General features: G+C 44.8%; 1 protein-coding gene across 1 annotated transcript; it reads left to right on the top strand.

The window, feature by feature from the left end:
• Window positions 1–8,821: 8,821 nt before the first annotated feature.
• On the top strand, window positions 8,822–9,538 carry LOC128062798 (protein FAM187B-like). The gene has a single exon (XM_052655226.1). The coding sequence runs from the start codon at window positions 8,822–8,824 to the stop codon at window positions 9,536–9,538; it is 717 nt and encodes a 238-aa protein (XP_052511186.1).
• Window positions 9,539–15,108: the final 5,570 nt, after the last annotated feature.

Here is a 15,108-nt window from a genome sequence, read left to right as displayed (position 1 = left end):
TGTTGCTTCCTGACCTGCATACAGATTTCTCAAGAGGCAGGTCAAGTGGTCTGGTATTCTCATCTCTTTCAGAACTTTCCACAGTTTATAGTGATCCACACAGTCAAAGGCTTTGGCCTAGTCAATAAAGCAGAAATAGATGTTTTTCTGGAACTCTCTTGCTTTTTCAATGATCCAGAGGATGTTGGCAATTTGATCTCTGGTTCCTCTGCCTTTTCTAAAACCAGCTTGAACATCTGGAAGTTCACGGTTCACATATTGCTAAAGCCTGGCTTGGAGAATTTTGAGCTATACTTTGCTAGCCTGTGCTGCTGCTGCTGGTAAGTCACATCAGTCATGTCCAACTCTGTGCGACCCCAGAGACGGCAGCCCACCAGGCTCCCCCATCCCTGGGATTCTCCAGGCAAGAACACTGGAGTGGGTTGCCATTTCCTTCTCCAATGCAGGAAAGTGAAAAGTGAAAGGGAAGTCGCTCAGTCGTGTCCGACTCCTAGCGACCCCATGGACTGCGGCCTACCAGGCTCCTCCGTCCATGGGATTTGCCAGGCAAGAGTGCTAGCATGTGAGATGAGTGCAACTGTGCAATAGTTTGAACATGGCATTGCCTTTCTTCGGGATTGGAATGAAAACTGGCCTTTTCCAGTCCTGTGGCCTCTGCTGAGTTTTCCACATTTGCTGACATATTGAGTGCTGCACTTTCACAGCATCATCTTTCAGGATTTGAAATAGCTCAACTTGAATTCCATCACCTCCACTAGCTTTGTTCATAGGGATGCTTCCTAAGGCCCACTTGACTTCTCATTCCAGGATGTCTGGCTCTAGGTGAGGGATCACACCATCGTGATCATCTGGGTCATGAAGATTTTTTTTTGTACAGTTCTTTGTGTATTCTTGCCACCTCTTCTTAATATCTTCTGCTTCGTTAGGTCCCTACCATTTCTGTCCTTTATTGAGCCCATCTTTGCATGAAATGTTACCTTTGTAGCTCCAATTTTCTTGAAGAGATCTCTAGTCTTTCCATTGTATTTCTTTGCACTCTTTTCCTCTATTTCTTTGTAGTGATTACTGAGGAAGTCTTTCTTACCTCTCCTTGCTATTCTTTGGAATTCTGCTTTCAAGTGGGTACATCTTTCCTTTTCTTCTTTGGTTTTCACTTCTCTTCTTTTCACAGCTATTTGTAAGGTCTCCTCAGAGAGCCATTTTGCTTTTTTGCATTTCTTTTTCTTGGAGATGGCCTTGATCCCTGTCTCCTGTACACTGTCATGAACCTCCATCCATAGTTCATCAGGCATTCTGTCTATCAGATCTAGTCCCTTAAATCTATTTCCCACTTCCACTGTATAATCGTAAGGGATTTGATTTAGGTCATACCTGATGGTCTAGTGGTTTTCCCTACTTTCTTCAATTTCAGTCTGAATTTGGCAATAAGGAGTTCATGATCTGAGCAAGATACACAGAAGAACTATACAAAAAAGATCTTCATGACCCAGATAATCACGATGGTGTGATCACTCACCTAGAGCCAGACATCCTGGAATGTGAAGTCAAGTGGGCCTTAGGAAGTATCCCTACGAACAAAACTAGTGGAAGTGATGGAATTCTAGTTGAGTGATTTTAAATCCTAAAAGATGATGCTGTGAAAGTGCGGCACTCAATATGTCAGCAAATGTGGAAAACTCAGCAGTGGCCACAGGACTGGAAAAGGCCAGTTTTCATTCCAATCCCAAAGAAAGGCGATGCCAAAGAATGCTCAGACTACCACACAATTGCACTCATCTCACATGCTAGTAATGCTCAAATTCTCCAAGCCAGGCTTCAGCAATATGTGAATGGTGAACTTCCAGATGTTCAAGCTGGTTTTAGAAAAGGCAGAGGAACCATAGATCAAATTGCCAACATCCTCTGGATCATTGAAAAAGCAAGAGAGTTCCAGAAAAACATCTATTTCTGCTTTATGGACTATGCCAAAGCCTTTGACTGTGTGGATCACAATAAACTGTGGAAAATTCTGAAAGAGATGAGAATACCAGACCACTTGACCTGCCTCTTGAGAAATCTGTATGCAGGTCAGGAAGCAACAGTTAGAACTGGACATGGAACAACAGACTGGTTCCAAATAGGAAAAGGAGTAAGTCAAGGCTATATATTGTCACCCTGCTTATTTAACTTCTATGCAGAGTGCATCATGAGAAACGCTGGGCTGGAAGAATCACAAGTTGGAATCACGATTACCAGGAGAAATATCAATAACCTCAGATATGCAGATGACACCACGCTTATGGCAGAAAGTGAAGAACTAAAGAGCCTCTTGATGAAAGTGAAAGAGGAGAGTGAAAAAGTTGGCTTAAAGCTCAACATTCAGAAAATGAAGATCATGGCATCTGGTCCCATCACTTCATGGCAAATAGATGGGGAAACAGTGGAAACAATGGCAGACTTCATTTTCTTGGGCTCCAAAATCACTGCAGATGGTGATTGCAGCCATGAAATTAAAAGAAGCTTACTCTTTGGAAGGAAAGTTATGACTGACCTAGACAGCATATTATAAAGCAGAGACATTACTTTGCCAACAAAGGTCCATCTAGTCAATGCTATGGTTTTTCCAGTGGTCATGTCTGGATGTGAGTTGGACTGTGAAGAAAGCTGAGCACTGAAGAATTGATGCTTTTGAACTGTGGTGCTGGAGAAGACTCTTGAGAGTCTGTTGGACTGCAAGGAGATCCAGCCAGTCCATCCTAAGGGAAATCAGTCCTGGGTGTTCATGGAAGGACTGATGTTGAAGCTGATACTCCAATGTTTTGGTCACCTGATGTGAAGAGCTGACTCATTTGAAAAGACTCTGATGTTGGGAAAAATTGAAGGAGGGAGGAGAAGGGGACAACAGAGGATGAGATGGTTGGATGGCATCACTGACTCAGTGGACATGGGTTTGGGTGGACTGTGGGAGTTGGTGATGGACAGGGAGGCCTGGCGTGCTGTGGTTCATGGCATCGCAAGGAGTCAGACACGACTGAACTAGAGAACTGAACTGAACTGATGTGAGCCATAGTCAGCTCCCGGTCTTGGTTTTGCTGACCATATAGAGCTTCTCCATCTTTGACTGCAAAGAATATGATCAGTCTGATTTTGGTATTGACCATCTGGTAATGTCCACGTGTAGAGTTTTCTGTTGTATTGTTGGACGAGGGTGTTTGCTATGATCAGTGAATTCTCTTGGCAAAATTCTATGAGCCTTTGCCTTGCTGTACTCCAAGGCCAAATTTGCCTGTTACTCCAGGTTTTTCTTGACTTCCTACTTTTGTATCCCAGTCCCCTATAATGAAAAGGATATCTTTTTTGGGTGTTAGTTCTAAAAGTTCTTGTAGGTCTTCATAGAATCATTCAGCTTCAGCTTCTTCAGCATTACTGGTTGGGTCATAGACTTGGATTACCATGATATTGAATGGTTTGCCTTGGAAATGAACAGAGATCATTCTGTCGCTTTTGAGATTGCACCCAAGTACTGCATTTCAGACTCTTGTTGACTATAATGGCTACTCCATTTCTTCTAAGGGAGTCTTGCCCACAGTAGTAGATATGATGGTCATCTGAGTTAAACTCAACCATTCCAGTCCATTTGAGTTCGCTGATTCTTTAAATGTCAACGTTCACTCTTGTCATCTCCTGTTTGATCACTTTCAGTTTGCCTTGATTCATGGACATGACATTACAGGTTCCTATGCAATATTGCTCTTTATAGCATCAGACCTTGCTTCCATCACCAGTCACATCCACAACTGGGTGTTATTTTTGCTTTGGCTCTGTCTCTTCATTCTTTCTGGAGTTATTTCTCCACTGATCTCCATCCAGTAGCATGTTGGGCACCTACTGACCTGGGGAGTTCATCTTTCAGTGTCCTATCTTTTTGCCTTTTCATACTGTTCATGGGGTTCTCAAGGCAAGAATACTGAAGTGGTTTACCATTCCCTTCTCCAGTGGACCACATTCCGTCAGAACTCTCCACCATGACCCATCCATCTTGGGTGGCCCTGTATGGCATGGCTCATAGTTTCATTGAGTTAGACAAGGCTCTGGCAAATGTGATTAGATTGGTCAGTCTTCTGTGATTGTGGTTTCTGTCTGTCTGCCCTCTGATGCCCTTTCTCAGTACCTACTGCCTTACTAGGGTTTCTCCGGTCTTGGCTGCGGGGTGTCTCCTCTCGGCCCCTTGCTGCTCCAGGGCTGCACAGCCACCGCTCGCCGCTCCAGCGCTGCACAGCCTCCGCTCGCCGCTCCAGCGCTGCACAGCCACCGCTCGCCGCTCCAGCGCCCTCTTTCTCACTCTGTCCTCGCATGGTCCTCCTTCCATCGCTGCTGTTTGTGTCTTAATCTTCTCTTCTTATAAGATGTGCGTGTGTGCGTGTATACCAAGCTGCCTCAGTCCTGTCCAACTCTTTGCCACCGTATGGACTGTTGCCTGCTAGGCTCCTCTGTCTTTGGGATTCTCCAGGCAAGAATACTGGAGGGGATTGCCATGCCCTCCTCCAGCGGATCTTCCAGATTGAACCTGCATCTCTTTCCTCTCCTGCCTCGGCAGGAAAGTTCTTTCCCACTAGCGCCACCGGGGAAGCCACCTTCTTAAAATGATACCACTCCTATTCGATAAAGGCCCACCCTAACAACCGCATTTAAACCTAATTACCTTGGACTTCCCTGGTGAAATCAAATCCCTTGGGACATCCCTGGTGGTCCAGTGGTTAAGAATCCACCTGCCAGTGCAGGGAACACGGGTTTGATTTCTGGTCTGGGAAGATTCCTTCCACATGCCCCGGACAATTAAGCCCGCCCGTGTACCATCACTACTGAGGCTGTACTCTGGAGCCCTTGAACCACAGCTACTAAGCCCATGCTCTGCAGCTACTGAAACCAGGGCACCCTAGTGTCTGTGCTTTGAACAAGAGAAGCCGCCATAATGGAAAGCCCATGCACTGCAACTGGAGAGGAGGACCCGCTTACCGCAACTAGAGAAAGCCGGCGTGCAGCAACCAAGACCCCGCACAGCCAATCAATAAATAAATTGTTGCTAAGTAAATAAACCTAACTACCTCTTTACAGGTTCTATCTTCAAATAAGACACGTTCTAAGGTATTGGGGTTAGGGATTCCAAATACGAATTGGGGAGGACACAACTCCACTCATGAAACTCTCTCTCTGTCCTTCTCCCCACTTTGTTTTCCTTCAGAGCACCTACCATGACCTGCTGTTGTATTAGTCATCTGCTTGTTACCATCTATTTTTCCCCAAGGTAAAGATAATATAGCTCAGCAAATATTCCATGGTCCCCTACATTTCTCAGCCCCTCTACAGTTAGGTGGAGCTTTGTGATTCATTCTTAATGGCCTGCAGACAGAAGTAATGTAGATCCCTCCCAGGTCAGTGTTTAGGTGCCAGTGTGTAACTCACTTTCCTCTCTTCTCATTCTGTAGCAGCTAGTGGTGCCGCAGATGGCACAGCCTCCATTGACCATGGTATTAGAAGCAACTGTGTGGAGTAGAATTCTCCACCAACCCACACTGGACATATAGGATGAGCCAAAAAAAAAAAGTGTTAAGCTACTGAGATCCCAGAATTCTTCTGTTACACAGCATATCTGAACTTATCCCAGTTAATACCTTCTTCACTAGAATGTAAGCTCCAAGAGGCCAGGGACTCAGCCTGAATCCTTAGTGCCTGGTGCAAGATGAGTAAGCAATATTTATTTATGGAATAAATGGATATGCCAGGCACAAGAAGGTGAAGTTGCTGAGCATGGATTTTTCTAATAAAAGATGAATCAAGAAATGAAAAGCTGATTCCAGAGCCTGGGACTGAAACCACTTGGCCACACTCCCACTAATTAACCACCATCTAAGTAATCCAAACCTTGCTGTTCCAAGAATTTGACATCAATAATCTCTTGAACACTCTATGACAAGCACAGTTTGTGATGGAAAATTCTAAAGGTTACACTTTGCCAGTACTGGAGAACAAATTCTCATGGTCTTAAGCCAATCAGAAATTTTCTTCCCTTTCGGGGACAGATTTGGACCTGCACATGGGACCTGATTCTAGCCAACAGAACTTGAGAGATCTGACAGGAGGATTTGGGGAATGGCATTAACTTTATGAGACGAAAAGACTCTTGCTCCTTGGAAGGAAAGCTATGACAAACCTAGACAGCATATTAGAAAGTGGATACGTCACTTTGCCAACAAAGGTCCATCTAGTCCAAGCTAGGGTTTTTCCAGTAGTCATGTATGGATGTGAGAGTTGGACTATAAGGAAAGCTGAGTGCCGAAGAATTGACACTTTTGAACTGTGGTGTTGGAGAAGACTCTTGAGTGTCCCTTGGACTGCAAGGAGATCAAACCAGTTAATCTTAAAGAAATCAACCCTGAATGTTCATTGGAAGGACTGATGCTGAAGCTCCAATAGTTTGGCCACCTGATGCAAAGAGCCAACTTTGATGACCTTGATGCTGGGAAAGATTGAGGGCAGGAGGAGATGGGGATGACAGAGGATGAGATGGTTGGATGGCATCACCGACTCAATGGACATGAGTTTGAGCAAGCTCCGGGAGATGGTGAAGAACAGGGATGCCTGGTATGCTGCAATTCATGGGGTCACAAAGAGTTGGACACGATTTCATGACTGAACAACAACAACATTAACTTTATGATTGGCAACCCACTCCAGTATTCTTGCCTGGAGAATCCCATGGACAGAGGAGCCTGGCAGGCTACTGTCCCTAGGGTCACAAAGAGTCAGACACGACTGAAGCAACTTAGCACAGCATAGCACATAAAAGTACACTCCTTGTAGTAGATATTGCTGATGGCCATTTACTAAATGTTTCCTGGACATAGCAGAATTTCATTTCCTATGTTGGGAAATGCTGGTGCCGTGTAATCATTTCTGGCCAATGGTCTGTGAGCGAATGACATGTGTCACTGAAGGCTAGAGCATTTAATTATGGATATGAAATAGTACCGAGCTATCTTTCTTCCTCCTCTGGCATAAAACTGGAAATGTTTGCGATGGCTGTTGCTCAATAATCCTGTGTGCCTGAGTGATTATAATGTCAACTCACAAGGGACATGGAGCACGAGTGAGAATTAAATTTGTGTGATTGTAAGTCATTTAGATTTTGGTGAAGTTTATTATAATAGCAAATAGCCTATCTGGAGTGATAACAGAAATTGGAATCAAGAGTGGGGTGCTGATGTAATAGAAAATAAAAACACATGTCATTGGCTTAGATACTAAGCAAAGGGAACAAGAAAGCTTATTTGAAACCAGAAGGATGGAGAGATACTTTGAGAAGCAGATAACGTACTTATTGATACATGCAGCTTTAGGGGAAGCAGTTGAAATGCAGGACACTAGGAGTGAATGTTGGCCAAAGTTGGCCCCATATTGGGAAGACCTTTGAGAGGCAAAGTCCAGTTAGAACCTGGCTTTTGTCAAAGATAAAATCAAGGATTAGTACCAATTAAATCATTATTAACCATTGTTGTGTTGGGCTTCACTCATAGCTCAGTTAAAGAATCCGCCTGGAATGCAGAAGACCCTGGTTTGATTCCTGGGTCAGGAAGATCCCCTGGAGAAGGGATAAGCTACCCACTCCAGTATTCTTGGGCTTCCCTTGTGGCTCAGCTGGTAAAGAATCCACCTGCAATGTGGGAGACCTTGGTTCGAGCCCTAGGTTGGGAAGATCCCCTGGAGAAGGGAAAGGCTGCCCACTCCAGTATTCTGGCCTAGAGAATTCCGTGGACTGTATAGTCCATGGGGTCGCAAAGAGTCGGACACAATTGAGCAACTTTCGCTTTCACTTTTCACTTTCAACCATTGTTAATATCTGTAAATAAATTAAGGTACACCCAGGAAACATGTAGGATAGTCTGAGGTAGACCAGATGGATTAGAATCTGGCTTTTGCTGGATGCCTGATAGAGGCTAGGGTACAGGCAGTGAGAGAGAGATGAGGAACATCTTGAACAGAACACGTGGAGTTGACTGGAGGCTTATAAGAATCCTTAGGTCCCACCCTTTGGGACACAGAAAATAGGCTGAGAAACTCATGTGCCAAGGAGGGCAAGTCTTCCAGCGCCACTTGAGACGTACCTGAGGAGGAGGATGGAAAGGGGGATAACTCCCGGAAAGTGAAGACATAAGCCACAGTGAACAAGATTTGGGAAGTTGCCCTCCCTCAAGGAGCTGTGGGTGCATGCTCAGTTGCTCAGTCATGTCCAGCTCTTTGCAGCCCCTTGGACTGTAGCCCACCAGGCTCCTCTGTCCATGAGATTCTTCAGGCAACAATACTGGAGTGGGTTGCCATATCCTCCTTCAGGGGATCTTCCCCACCCAGGGATCAAACCCCCGTCTCCTGCATTTCAGGTGGATTCTTTACTGCTGAGCCATCAGGGAAGCCCCTCAAGGAACTGACTTGGTGCTAATTAAGGAACCCTCCCAATTTACAAAATAGGAAACCAGTGACTTCTCAGTTATGCCTTTTGACCCATTCCATCATTGTCTATTGAGTGAGTAGGTGAAGGATAAATAACTTGACTTTTTAGTTCACTTGTTCTGACGTAGGCTCACTCATGTTTCCTGCCCAGCTCTTGTGGCCATTTGAGTTTTTGACTCTAAGGTATTACTTGATGATGTGAACTGAATTGGAGTCCTGGAAGTGCAGTGGCTCAGGGTCCACTCCACTACCCAGGGATGATGCCCGTGTTCTGTGGGTGACTTCACAATGCCCCCGTGGTTCCCAGCTTCCTTCTGCAGTCTGTATGTAGATAGCCATGCTGACCATCTTGTGGCTGCTTAGCCTTTTTCTGCCTGCTTCCTGTGCCCAGCTATTAGTCACCTGTGCCTATAAGAGTCTCTGCCAGCAGGCCCTGCTCTCGGGCAATGATGTTGTCCTGCAGTGTGACCATCTCCAGGCGTACTGGTACTTTTCTTCCTTTCAGGGGGAAGATCCCTTTTTGGTCTCCTCACTGCCTAACATAAAGAAACTGCCTGGGGGCAGCCTCCAACTGAACAAACCTCAGCCCTCCCAGACAGGCCTCTATCGCTGTGAGGACAATAACACAGCCCTTGTGGTAGAATATGAGATAGACTTCCAAGATGTCACCATGCTACATATTACCCACAAAGGACTAGGCCAAAACCCTCTGCAGAATCAGAGCCTGAGTCTGGGTAGAGAGGAGATGATCTTCACCCACTGGGAGCCCTGGCAGGACTGTAACCGCTGTGGGGTGCCAGGTGAACGCAAACGCCTGGGGTACTGCTACATCCAAGAGTCCCTGGAAAACCCAATGCCCTGCTGGCTCTATCTGGGAGATGAGAAGGTGTGGTCCAGCCGCTTGAGGCCTGAGATGCAGGTGGAAGCCTGCCTTGTACCTTGCAACGAGAGCGAGGAGCTCATCCAGCCCTTCTTCACCTCTGACATTTCCAAGTTGGGCCAGTCAACCAACAACGTTCAGCTCACCTGCCCCTTGGCCTCCATCTACAGGTGACTGGACCCGGGCATTCGCCTTGCCTTTGAGCCTCACCCAGACTTTGTTTCCTGTGCTCACCTGGGCCAGAGGTTACATTCCAATAGAAAAGCAGGGTCTGTCTTCCAGCCAATAAGCCTTCAAGGTCAATCTGTGCAGGAAGGAATCTCTTTACTGGCTTGTTCAGATGTTCATTCAGCAAGAATCCCCAGCTGTGGCTTCTTAGCCACATCCTACGCAGGTGATGTCGGAGACCAACAAAGACCTAATCCCTGCCCTCGTAGGCACCTGTTATTCATGGGTAGACCAAATACAAAACCTAGAAACCAAGCCATTCTGGCCCATGCTCATGCCGACATAGACTTTACTGTGATTTCTATCTCCTCACTAGACTCTGACTGATACAATGTATCTCTCCATCCTGGCACCAATGTTACAGTAACTTAATTATTATACCTTTATAATAAGCCATGATATCAATAGCATAGATTTTTCAGCTTTGTTCTTCAAGATTGTCTTGGTTATTCTTTACTTTTTATAAAAAAAAATTGAAATCCACTTGTAGTTTCCATCCAAAAGAAGTCTTATTTTTTTTTAATTGGCACATCATTGAATCTAAAGACAGAATCAATATATTACAATATTTAGTCTTCCAATCCATGAACATTGTAAACACTTCCATTATTTAGGCTTTCTTTTATTCTTTAGTTGTTAATGTAGAGGTTTTACATATATTTTATCTGTTCCTCGTATTTGATTTGTTCATACAAGCTACGTCTTTTAAATTTCATTTTCTAATTGCTTTGTTGTATATAAAAATATATTTGGTATTTATATACAGCATTGTTCAGTTAGTTTTCTGTGATTGTGGTTTTCATTCCTTCTGTCCTCTGATGGATGAGGATAAGAGGCTGTGAAAGCTTCCTGAGTGAAAGTCACTCAGTCCTGTCTGACTCTTTTTGACCCCATGGGATGGGAGGGACTGGCTGTGGGTAAAACTGGATCTTGCTTGGGTGGGCAGGGCCATGCTCAGTAAATCTTTAATCCAATTTTCTGCTGGTGGGTGGGACTGTGTTCCTTTCTCTGGCCAAACTATGGTAGGAGTGATGCCAGTAATAGCTGCCTTCTTCAAAAGGATTTATGCCAGCATGCCACAGCTCCGAGGAAAGTTGTAGTCAGTGCCCCTGACCCTGCAGCAGGCCACTGTCAACCCGCACCTCTGCCAGAGACTCCTGGACATTCACAGGCAAGTCTGGCTCAGTCTCTTTTGGGGTCACTGCTCCTTTCTCCTGGCTCCTGGTGCACACAAGGTTTTGTTGTGTGCTCCAAGGGTCTGTTTCCCTGGGGATTCTGAGTCCTTTTGCCGGATCTCCAGGTTGGGAAATAAGTCGTGGAGCCTAGAACTTTGGCAACAGTGTGAGAACTTCTTTGATATAAATGTTCTCCGGTGTGTGGGTCATCTGCTCGGTGGCTCTGCAGGGGCACTGATGGCAACCTCCTCCTAAAGGACTTATGCCACACGCCATGCCTCCCAGGTCTGCTGCAGCCAGAGCCCCTGTCCCCGTGGCAGGTCACTGCTGACCCGTGCCTCTCAGCAAGAGACACTCAGACACTCAATGGCAGGTCTGGCTCAGTCTCTCGTGGGGGTCACTGCTCCTTTCCCTCGGTCCTGCTATGCACGAGGTTTTGTTTGTCTAACTCAATGAAACTATGAGCCATGCCATATAGGGCCACCCAAGACAGACGGGTCATGGTGGAGAGTTCTGACAAAATGTGGTCCATTGGAGAAGGGAATGGCAAACCACTTCAGCATTCTTGCCTTGAGAACCCCATGAACACTATGAAAAGGCAAAAAGATATGACACTGAAAGATGAACTCTCCAGGTCAGTAGGTGTCCAATATGCTACTGGAAAAGAGCAGAGAAATAGCTCCAGAAGGAATAAAGGGGCTGAGCCAAAGCAGGAACAATGCCTAGTTGTGGATGTGTCTAGTGGTGAAAAGTAAAATCTGATGCTATAAGAACAGTATTGCATAAGAACCTGGAATGTTAAGTCCATGAACCAAGGTAAATTAGAAGTGATCAAACAGGAGATGGCAAGAGTGAACACTGATATTTTAGAAATCAGTGAACTAAAATGGACTGGAATGGGTGAATTTAATTCAGATGACCATTATATCTACTACTGTGAGCAAGAATTTCTTAGAAGAAATGGAGTAGCCCTCATAGTCAACAAAAGAGTCCAAAATGCAGTACTTGGATGCAGTCTCAAAAACGACAGAATGATCTCTGTTTCCAAGGCAAACCATCCAATATTACAGTAATCCAAGTCTATGCCCCAACCACTAATGCCAAAGAAGCTGAAGTTGAAGGGTTGTATAAAGACCTACCAGACCTTCTAGAACTAATACCCAAAAAAGATGTCCTTTTGGTCATAGGGACTGGAATGCAAAAGTAGGAAGTCAAGAGATACCTGGAGTGACAGGCAAGTTTGGCCTTGGAGTACAAAATGAAGCAGGGTAAAGGCTAACAGAGTTTTGCCAAAAGAACGCTTTGGTCATAGCAAACACCCTCTTCCAAGAACACAAGAGACAACTCTACACATGGACATCACCAGATGGTCAATACCGAAATCAGATTGATTATATTCTTTGCAATCAAAGATAGAGAACATATATGCAGTCAGAAAAACCAAGACTGGGAACTGACTGTGGCTCAGATCATGAACTCCTTATTGCAAAATTCAGACTTAAATTGAAGAAAGTAGGAAAAACCACTAGGCTGTTAAGATATGACCTAAATCAAGTCCCTTATGATTATACAGTGGAAGCAACAAATAGATTCAAGGGATTAGATCTGATAGACAGAGTGCCTGAAGAACTGTGGACAGAAGTTTGTCACATTGTGCAGGAGACAGTGATCAAAACCATCCCCAAGAAAAAGAAACTCAAAAAGGCAAAATGGTTGTCTGAGGAGGCCTTACAAATAGATGAAAAAAGAAAAGAAGCAAAAGACAAAGGAGAAAAGGAAAGACATATCCATCTGGATGCAGACTTCCAAAGAATAACAGGGAGAGATAAGAAAGGCTTCCTAAGGGAACAATGCAAAGAGATAGAGGAAAACAGTAGGATGGGAAAGGCTAGAGATCTCTTCAAGAAAATTAGAGATACCAAGGGAACATTTCATGCAAAGATGGGTCCAATAAAGGACAGAAATGGTATGAACCTAACAGAAGCAGAAGATATTAAGAAGAGGTGGCAAGAATACTCAGAAGAACTATACTAAAGAGAACTTGATGACCCAGATAACCATGATGGTGTGATCACTCACCTAGAGCCAGACATCCTGGAATGCAAAGTCAAGTGGGCCTTAGGAAACATCATTATGAACAAAACTAGTGGAGGTGATGGAATTCCAGTTGAGCTGTTTCAAATCCTAAAAGATGATGCTGTGAAGGTGCTTCACACAATATGCCAGCAAACATGGAAAACTTGGCAGTGGCCACAGGACTGGAAACGGCCAGTTTTCATTCCAATCCCAAAGAAAGGCAATGCCAAAGAATGTTCAAACTACCACACAACTGCACTCATCTTACTCGCTAGCAAAGTAATGCTCAAGATTCTCCAAACCAGATTTCAACAGTATGTGAACTGAGAACTTCCAGATGTTCAAGCTGGATTTAGAAAAGGCAGAGGAACCAGAGATCAAATTGCCAACATCCGTTGGCTCAAAGAAAAAGCAAGAGAATTCCAAAAAAACATCTACTTCTGCTTCATTGACTACACTAAAGCCTTTGCTGTGTGGATCACAACAAACTGTGGAAAATTCTTAAAGAAATGAGATACCAGACCACCTTACCTGCCTCCTGAGAAACGTATATGCAGATCAAGAAGCAACAGTTAGAACCGGACATGGAACAACGGACTGGTTCCAAACTGGAAAGGAGTACATCAAGGCTGTATATCGTTACCCTGTTTGTTTAATTTATATGGAGAGTACATCATGAGAAATGCTGGGCTGGAAGAAGCACAAGCTGGAATCAAGATTGCCGGGAGAAATATCAATAACCTCAGATATGGAGATGACACCACCCTTATGGCAGAAAGCAAAGAGGAACTAAAAAGCCTCTTGATGAAAGTGAAAGAGGAGAGTGAAAAAGCTGGCTTAAAACTCAACATTCAGAAAACTGAGATCATGGCATCCAGTTCAATCATTTCATGGCAAATAGATGGGGAAACTATGGAAACAGTGAAAGGCTTTATTTTCATGGGCTCCAAACTCACTGCAGATGGTGACTGCAGCCATGAAATTCAAAGATGCTTGCTCCTCGGAAGAAAAGCTATGACCAACCTAGACAGCATATTAAAAAGCAGAGACTTTACTTTGCCAACAAAGATTCTTCTAGTCAAAGATATGGTTTTTCCAGTAGTCATGTATGGATGTGAAAGTTGGACCATAAGGAAGGCTGAGTGCCAAAGAATTGATGCTTTTGAGCTGTGGTGTTGAGAAGACTCTCGAGAATCCTTTGGACTGCAAGGAAATCAATCCTGAATATTCATTGGAAGGACTGATGCTGAAGTTGAAGCTCCAATACTTCGGCCACCTGATGCGAAGAGCTGACTCATTAGAAAAGACCCTGATGCTGGGAAAGAATGAAGTCAGGAGAAGAGGACAACAGAGGACAAGATATTTGGAGGGCATCACTGACTCGATGGACATGAGTTTGAGCAAGCTCCAGAGATGGTGATGGACAGGGAAGCCTGGCGTGCTGTTGTCCATGGGGTTGCAAAGAGTCAGACATGACTGAGCGACTGAACTGGACTGATCATTATCATTCAAGGATTCCACACTTTTGAATTCCCCTACTGACTAGAATTTATTTGTAACCCCCAAGTTGGTACCCACAGTCATATTTACTGGCAGACATGCACAGAGTGGCAAGAATATTGAGTCACCCAACAATGCACATTCCCAGCCAAGGCCACACAAGGTGACACTCTGCCTTCTGGTTTCAGCTCCCATACTGTGTTAGCAAGTATGGTCCTCTTCATGGTCTATTTGGTGCCATGTTTTTGGCATTTTTGTATCTCTATTGGTGATTTTGATTTTCAATATTTATTTATTTTTGGCTGAGGAGTTTAGGAAAGAATCTGGGAAAGGGGGCACCAAGAAAAAAAAATATATGTTTAAAATGAGTTGAGTCTTGTAGATATCTGTTGGAGGACCAGCATGGGCAAAGATCCTAAGGCAGGAGCTCTTTGCTTGCCTGATATATTCAGGGGACAGTCAGGAGGCCAGCATGGCTGGAGCAGTTGGGTGGGGAAGGGGAGGAGGTCAGAAGGGAACCAGAGAGGACTTAGTCACCTCTCCATTCTCAGCACTCACAAGTGTGCCCAGAACATAGCAGCATGCCTATGCGCTTAGTTGCTCAGTCATGTCCGACTCTTTGCAACCCCATGGACTGGAGCCTGCCAGGCTCCTCTGCTCATGAGATTTTCCAGGCTAGAATACTGGAGTGGGTTGCCATTCCCTTCTCCAGGGGATCTTCCCAACCCAGAGACTGAACTCAGGTCTCTTGCATTACAGGCGAAT

Source organism: Budorcas taxicolor, chromosome 18 (assembly GCF_023091745.1).
Source record: "Budorcas taxicolor isolate Tak-1 chromosome 18, Takin1.1, whole genome shotgun sequence".
NCBI lineage: Eukaryota > Metazoa > Chordata > Mammalia > Artiodactyla > Bovidae > Budorcas > Budorcas taxicolor.
The sequence above is the reverse complement of the archived record's forward strand: the minus strand, read 5'-3'. Positions and strand labels throughout refer to the sequence as shown.

Coding starts and splice junctions, on each gene's coding strand:
- LOC128062798 (XM_052655226.1), top strand. CDS start 8,822: ATGCTGACCATCTTGTGGCTGCTTAGCCTTTTTCTGCCTGCTTCCTGT.